Genomic DNA, 7,988 nt, shown 5'->3' with positions numbered 1-7,988 from the left:
AATCCTGTTTGTTTTGGTTACAAAGGGGCGGTAAAGTTTCTCTATCCTTTTTTTTTTTAATAAAGAGATTTTTTTCCACTTCTGTTTCCTAAAATGAAAATAAAATAATGAAAAATTATGGTACAGCATCACTAACCAATAATACTGAATAATAGATGCAGAATTGTTCAAAATTTTGGCCATGCACAAGATTTTTATTTAACCGTTACTTAACCAGCCGAACTATTAAGAACAAATTCTTATTTACAATAACGACCTGGGGGGCTGGGGAATATGACACCCTGCCGTTCATAGTTATCATGGTAGGGGGCGATATCCTCACTGAGATGGATTTGTAATGCGCCGATAAACCCAAAGAGAAAGAGACAAAGAGTGTGGCTGAAAAGTAAAAGAAGCCACACGTTTAGCAAGAGAATTTGATGCCAGTGGGACAATCTTTACTCTCTTGTTTGATAACAGAAGATGTCTTCACTCCTCAAGGTGGACAGTGAAATTAAAACCAAGGTGAGATTCAAACCTGATCGGAAGTCCCGTCAACAGCTCTCGGACGTGTTATCTGTGTTCAGTACCGTCATGTTAGCCGCGCTGGGTTCATAATGTGTGCTAGGCTGATAGCAGATAACGGTGGCTAGCCGGCGTGTTTCCGTCCCGCTGTAATCCACGCGTGGAAGCAATTGAACTGGTTCTGGTTGACTTTGACGGTAATATTCCGGTAAAATGAGGCGTGAGTTCCTTTATAGCGCATTATGTACGAGTTAGACGCAGCAGGGAGAGCACATGCGCTTAAGGAGGCCTCGGTTGGGCTAAGTGAACGAGCCATGGTTATACCCGTGTTCACCGGCTTTGACTTCATTTAAGCAGATGTTTCCCTTATGTTCAGGCCCCATAACAGAGGAAGTTGTGAATTTCTTGTTTATGAAGTTAATTAGTATTTTCTACAAAACGGTGATATTTCCACATGAAATAATGACTAGGTTGCTTAGAAAAACTCCCAAATTTCATTTTTGGCAAACCTTACCTTCTGTTAATTTATAAAATCTATAATCTAATTGGTAAAATTAGTTAAATTTTGCCAATTGGAGTGTATATTTTGCTGGCAATTTTTGACAACCCATATTGTAAACCCTTGACTTGACGTTTTCACTCTTCTAAATTTATACAAATTTAGTACAATTCTGCAGGAGATGGAACCAAAATAAAGAGAGAACTTGCATCCCAGACCTCCCTTTTAAAAAAAAACGGCAGTGATGAGACTCGTATAAGTAGTTAGTGACTCTGTCTGATTGGAACAGACGCTGACCTGGTCAAATATTTTTGCATCCTGTTATTCTTGCAAGGTTCAATAAAATGCAGTTTCAGTGTTAATCACCAATCTTGTTGTTTGCAGGTTGATGCTTTCAGGGAACGTATCACAGGAGAAGTAAGTGTCTTGTTCCGATATTCCCATATATAATGTCCAGTTTTAAAGTGATTTTCCTCTAAAAATGTTTCCTTCTTCCAGGCAGAGGACTTAGTTGCGAATTTTTTCCCCAAAAAGTTACTGGAACTTGATCACTTCCTCAAGGTGAGTCGGTGTTTTTTGTTTTGTTTTGGGGGTTTTTGTAGAAAGATTTACACCATAACTTAGTTTTTTACCTCGTTAGCTTTTACGTTTAGTACCAACAAAAACTATTTAAAACTGGCAAGCTACAGTAGGAAGGTTTCATGCAAAATAAAGGGGATGATGTTGGGTTTTCCAAGAAGATGACAGTAAATATTTTTGTCGATTTCATAGTTAATTACTGGTTATTATGAAAGCCTTTGCAAACTAACTTTTTTGAGATCATCTCTTTTTTTGTGCAAAGTATCTCCAAAAATCCATATTCTAAGTCACATAAAATGAATTTAGGAGCTTAATTTTTTTTGTCATGTGATAAACAAATGCCTTATCAGAGTGAAAATTGGTGAAAAAACACAAATTTTGGTACTCGGAATGTTGCAGTGCTTTTGACCACCCAGCCAGCAGAAACGAGGCCAGAACATAACACTCCACTAAAGGAGGAGTGCCACTTATCAGCGTGGAGCAGGGTGTAGTGTTTGCAGTGTGCCATCCATTGAGCTAGAGAAAAGGGAATTAACCTTCAATAAAAAAAGCTAAGTGTTTCACCTCTTTAGAGACAAAATAATTAGAATAATTTGCTTTATTTGTAAAGAAGCTGCTTAAATGACTTGAGTAGAAACAGTACTCAGTTTCCTTTGTGACTCCTATTAATTGTACATGAATTGTTGCATAGTGTTAGTTTAATAACTGTCACATATCCCCACCACCACCTAAAGAGACTCATCGTTTGTGTAAAATTTTTTAAGAATAATAAATAAATGGCCTCCTATTTATTTGCAGAATTTTCATGAATTTTGTGCCCACAAAGAATGCTGGATTCTAGAAAAAATATAATTTATTGGAATTTGAGAATTCAAATTGTTTTGAATGTGATCCCTGATATCTTCTTGTTTCTTTTGAAATAACCAACAAAGTACCTATATGAACACAAACTGAGAAATTAAATTAAGAGAACAATTCTTATAACTGATTATTCTTATAACTGATTATAACTCTGTTAGCATAACCATATAAATTTCTCACATTTTATTGCACTAAGCTATTGTAAGATTCTGTTGCTTTTTTAAAAATTGAAGTTTGTTTTATTATTGTACGTTTGGTAATTAAATTGACACATTTTCTATTTAGAATTAATATTTTTCTGCTTAATTGCACATAGTTACAAAAATATTCTTTTGTTTCAGAGCTCTTTCACTGTAACACTGTATTCATACAAACCATTAAAGTGAATGGAGTATAATTGTTTTCATTTACAGTAAAAAAGCAACAATTCCTACTGTACAGATGTAATGCCACATGTCTAACATTGGTCATTAAAGCTAAAATGACCATATTAAAACATTTAAAAGCCTGACTTTGATATAAACACTTGGGGGGGAAAAACATAGAATACCTGCTAATTTTAGCAATAGCTCATTAAGTGAGTATCATCAGTTTGTTTGTGTAGCACAAGTGCATCAATCAATCAGCATCAGATCAGAATCTGCTTGTTTTGTTTGTCATTCTGATGTCTTATTAAGGTGATTTTAAATGTTGAAACATTTTGATGGAACATTGTTTTTAAACGTATCTGTTTATAACTTCAATACCAGTTAATTCCTAGTAATGCATGTAGAGTCTAATCTCCTGTTTCCTTCCAGGTTTTAGTCGCACTGTATTTTTCTACAATAATCTAATCCTGCTTAAACTTCTTAGGACCCCAGCATAAACATCAGTGAGCTGAAAGAGATTCACTCGGAGATTAACCTGACCGTACCGGACCCCATCCTGATTTCGAACCTCCACGACGGGCTGGAAGGGGTGAGTCGCGGCGCTCCACTTCCTCAGCAGGCGCCTGGAGAACCGTAGTGTGAGCTGCTTTTAATCCTGCCCTGTCTGTTTTAGCAAAATGCCAAGAAAAGAAAACTGGAAGATGGAGATGAAGATGCCATGGGTGAGTTCTGTGTGAATGGCCTCTCACACGTCTCATCTGGCGTGTTTGTTGATCGTTTAATAATTACTTCTCATCTTCCAGTAACCGGCACTAAGGTCTTCGTCATGCCGGGTGGGATGATGAAGTGCAATGGAAACCTTGTTGAGCTCATCGAAAAAGTCAAGCCAGAGATCAGGACACTCATAGAGAAATGCAACACAGTAAGTCTGCAATGTCCTTCCCTCTCAGTGGTTGTTTTCTTTAGGGAGAAACGTATTAATATTAAAAGTTACTTCAAGTATAAATTTGCAAAGATTTACTAAATGTCATAACATTGAATAGCTTACCTAACCACACTGACCCCCACACTGCTTTAGATAAAACGAGGCACAATGTTATAGATGCATCGGGTAGATTCTTCTAAAAAAAAAAAAAAAAATGCACAGATTTTTTTCATGTGATAAAGAAATAATTTAATTTTGACTCAGAAATATTTTTACAGTATGATCATTCATTTATCACCTACATGTTGGTCTGTGAAGGGCCAAAACTTTCACTCTTCCATATCATAATATGAATAAAACTGGAAATAGATATAACATTTTGTGTGGATATTGGAGTGATACTGAAAGTTGATATTGATGTCCACCTTCAAATTTTGCATTTATTTCACCATTTCATGAAGCAAATTATTCTGTTACTGTGTCTCACCAAATACCCCCTGATAACTGTTAACCTGCACAGCAAATGGACTTCAGATCACCTTTAACTATAACCACAGTAGACCTGCCTACCGAAGGCCCCTCCACATTTTCAAGGGAAAAGGGGCCATTTTGCAACATTAAATTATTGCATTAATATGTATTAACCGGTATTGTAATGTATTAATACATTTACAAAATAAATACATTTACAATATATTGGATTTATAATTATAATATTCCAGAAAGAAAACTATTTAGGAAATAAAAACATTTAAACTATTACAATTTGCTTGCATTACCTATGAAAGTCAGCAGGGGGTGCTAACACTGCTGTACTTGCAATGTTACCTCTGAAGTTAACCTGATGTGCTGTGCCTTCTTCTAAAATTTGATGTCAATGTCTGTTTGATAAATACACTAAAATCCCAGTTATTACTAGAAAAAAATACTAAAATTTTACTTCACAGAAAATGTTAAGGATCAGTCTTTCTCTAAGTTTCTCCAAATGTCCAGCTGACACTTTACCATTAGTAACGTCCCACACTGTTGTTTTTCTCACTCTGTAGGTGAAAATGTGGGTTCAGCTCCTCATCCCCAGGATAGAGGATGGAAACAACTTCGGCGTGTCAATCCAGGAGGAGACGGTAGCTGAACTCAGAACCGTTGAAGGAGAGGCGGCGTCTTATCTCGACCAGATATCAAGGTTTACACATCTTCTAAACAAGCTGCCTTATAAATGGGATCCAGTGAGTATCTGATGTCATAACACTTGTTATTTTTATCTCCAGATACTACATCACAAGGGCAAAGCTGGTTTCTAAAATAGCTAAATATCCGCATGTGGTAAGTAAATGTCGTCGTGGAAAAATCAATTCATTAAATTTGAATGTTTTTCCTCTTTGCTTGTTAGATTGTGTAAAATAATGTAAGGCTGTGGAGTTAAGGTAAAACTTTAGTTTATTTGAATGTCAATGGAAGAAAAAAAATAATGTTTTTTCTTTCTGCCTTTAAATCAGGAGGACTATCGGCGCACAGTCACAGAAATTGACGAGAAGGAGTACATCAGTCTGAAGATCATAGTTTCAGAGCTCAGAAATCAATATGTATGTTTTGTTTCATCAGCATCCATTTATACCTCCATTATTCTCCTTTAACCTGGCGGAATATTTATTTATTTTGTTGGTCTGCTTCCTCTAAAGGTAACGTTACACGACATGATCCTGAAGAACATTGAGAAGATCAAGAGGCCTCGAAGCAGTAACACTGACGCATTGTACTGATATTCATCCAGCCATTTCAGCCTCCACCTCTGGTCCCCATCTTGTACTGGTTTGTCTGCAGGACTACTAGACATTCATCAACTTCAATACAATCATCCAAGCCCTCTATTGAATTCATAGTATTGTAGATGGACACATGCTCTTACTTTTTTTTGGTTTTGTTTTAAATTGTAATTTTTTTTCTTTTGTTTATTTTAAACCATTAAAATTCTCTCAGAAAATGAGGAAATTAATTGTAAAGCAATGTTTTTCAATTTTAATTAAACATGTTGTCTTCAGAACCTTGTGACATTTCGTTTGTAGCTCTCAAATACTCAGCAGTGCTTTGTGGCTTTTTTTGGTCCCCTGTAGGATCTAAAGATTGATCATATATAGTAAATGCAATACAGTACATAAGCTGTTTTTTTTTTTGTTGCTCTGAATGTTATACTTTATACCTTGTAGTTGTGATGGGAAAAATTAGAGAATAAGTTTTAGATCGATGGGCTTAATGGTTTTCAGTGAAAATGCTTAAGTCACCAGACCGTCTCTCATTATGGGGCATTGATGCTATTGAATAAAATGCGTTTTTTTAAGATGTCTTGGAATCTATTTTAATTGTGTGAGGGTGAGGGGCAGAGTAGCTTCTTGCATATATTACATACGTATATATTTAATAAAAGCTGAGAATTGATATGAATTTCATCACTGATCTGTTAGAAAGCAGACAGTGGTTCCATTTGATCTGGCGAGGTCACTGTAAATGCATTTAATGTTCATGGAAAACTTGCGATTTCCTTGTTTACAAGTCTGTAAAAAGTTTAAGCATTTTCAAAGTTTCTTGGGTTATATTTTAATGTTTAAACAGTTGCCAACATTCAGTATGCTTACCGTTAACAGAGTGTTCAACCCAAACATCCATAGCAGAAATGAAACAAGTTAGTATTCTTTGTGTTGAACGTATAGATGTATAAGATGGAATGGCTTGTGAAAATATTTAAAAATAATTGAAATAACTTGGACTTCCTCCTGTGAGATAAATGGCCATCCTTCTGGCCATTTATCTCCGGGTCTACTGTCCGTTGAGCTGTCCATCCACACATTCATCCTTTTTTTCCAGTCTTTGTTTTTTTTCAGACTATATTTAAAGCTTGACATCTGAAAAAATATCTTATAAAAGTATTCATATTCGCATACTCATTTTAAATTTATACAGGCGCATCTGAATAAATTTGAATACCTACTAAGCTAATTAATTATTAGATTTGTTTTTCACAAAGTTTTGTACTGATTTTGCTGCAGCTGGTGAAAACCCAAAATTCAGTTTCTCAGAAAAGTTAAATATCACACAAGACCAATAAAATAATATTTTTATCTAAAGAGTTTTTGGCCAGCTGAGAAGTATGACTCCATGGACTGAATTCCTGGTTGGGACTCTTTCTGCTCTGATTTTATGAAACACAGTGAAGCGACAGATGAATCACCACCAACTGGGGAACCTTCCCTCCACACCTCTAACAGCCTGTTCTTTATGTGTTTGCTCTTGAAGCTTTGACTCAAACAGCAGTCAACACCACATGAAGCTCCTCTAAGTCCTTGAATGGGATTTGCTTCACAATCCTCACAAGGCTGCGCTCTGTTCCTTGCTGGATCTTTTTCTACCACATTTTTTTCTCACTCAACTTTCCATACATGCCTAGAGACAACCTTCTGTGATCATTTTTACCCATCTGTGCTACACCTTGAACAGGTCACCACCAGTCCATCCACACAAGGTAACTCGAAGAGCACACATCGCCTAAGGTCAATTTGAGGTGACTATTTAACCTGACACCCATGTTTTGGACTCCTGAAGTAAGCTGGAGTACATTGAAGAAACTCACATATGCATGGAGAAAATCCCATAGCACGTATTCAAAGCCAGGAGCTTCTTACTGCAAACAACGGTGCCACTGTGCATAGTCCTAAATCTGGCAACTGTCTGTCCAAATTTCACCGTGTGAGGCACACTGTGTTGTAAATTTGCTCACCAGCTGGAGCTCATATTTGTTTAGTTTTTTTTTTCTTTTTCTCTGAACTGACTGTAGAGATAAGATAGATCAGAACAGTGTAACAGAAAAACAGCTCAGTTGAGTTGACTGATACAAATATAAATCGATGCAAACAGTTGCTCAAATTCTCTGACGCAGTTGTGATGTCTGTCCCTGTCAATTCCTCGCACCACCACCAAGCTCACATAACACTAACTTCTGAATATAGAGTTGTACCATAAAGTTTCAAGCTAAGCACTGGAAATAACTGAAAGAGATATAAAAGAAAAAGTAGATATGATGTTCCTAGGTAAAATCTGGGAATTTATGTTTTTCTTGGTTTCTAATCCTATTATTCACTGTGCTCAGGTCAGCACAACCCCTACACGCAGGAACATTTAAAAACTGTGTTTTTTACATTTACAATGACAAGTTTACATGGACTCATGATGATCACAATGCCATAGTTCAAATAATCACCTG

The 7,988-nt window shown here is 36.2% G+C and overlaps 1 protein-coding gene across 1 annotated transcript; it reads left to right on the top strand.

Moving 5' to 3' along the window:
• Positions 1-309: 309 nt before the first annotated feature.
• Positions 310-6,075, top strand: psme3 (proteasome activator subunit 3). Its single transcript, XM_028030259.1, has 10 exons — positions 310-504; positions 1,388-1,420; positions 1,502-1,564; positions 3,296-3,400; positions 3,485-3,533; positions 3,615-3,733; positions 4,783-4,919; positions 5,005-5,059; positions 5,233-5,319; positions 5,416-6,075. The coding sequence occupies exons 1-10, from the start codon at positions 463-465 to the stop codon at positions 5,494-5,496; spliced, it is 771 nt and encodes a 256-aa protein (XP_027886060.1). The 5' UTR covers positions 310-462; the 3' UTR covers positions 5,497-6,075.
• The last annotated feature ends 1,913 nt before the right edge of the window (positions 6,076-7,988 follow it).

This window comes from Xiphophorus couchianus, chromosome 10, assembly GCF_001444195.1.
Source record: "Xiphophorus couchianus chromosome 10, X_couchianus-1.0, whole genome shotgun sequence".
NCBI classification, from domain to species: Eukaryota; Metazoa; Chordata; class Actinopteri; order Cyprinodontiformes; family Poeciliidae; genus Xiphophorus; species Xiphophorus couchianus.
The sequence above is the reverse complement of the archived record's forward strand: the minus strand, read 5'-3'. Positions and strand labels throughout refer to the sequence as shown.

What these genes read in the sequence shown, in the direction of transcription:
- psme3 (XM_028030259.1), top strand. Translation starts at nt 463, where the DNA reads ATGTCTTCACTCCTCAAGGTGGACAGTGAAATTAAAACCAAG. An exon ending in AACTTGATCACTTCCTCAAG is followed by an intron (nt 1,565 to 3,295) that starts GTGAGTCGGTGT and finishes TAAACTTCTTAG; the next exon opens with GACCCCAGCATAAACATCAG. An exon ending in TCCACGACGGGCTGGAAGGG is followed by an intron (nt 3,401 to 3,484) that starts GTGAGTCGCGGC and finishes TGTCTGTTTTAG; the next exon opens with CAAAATGCCAAGAAAAGAAA.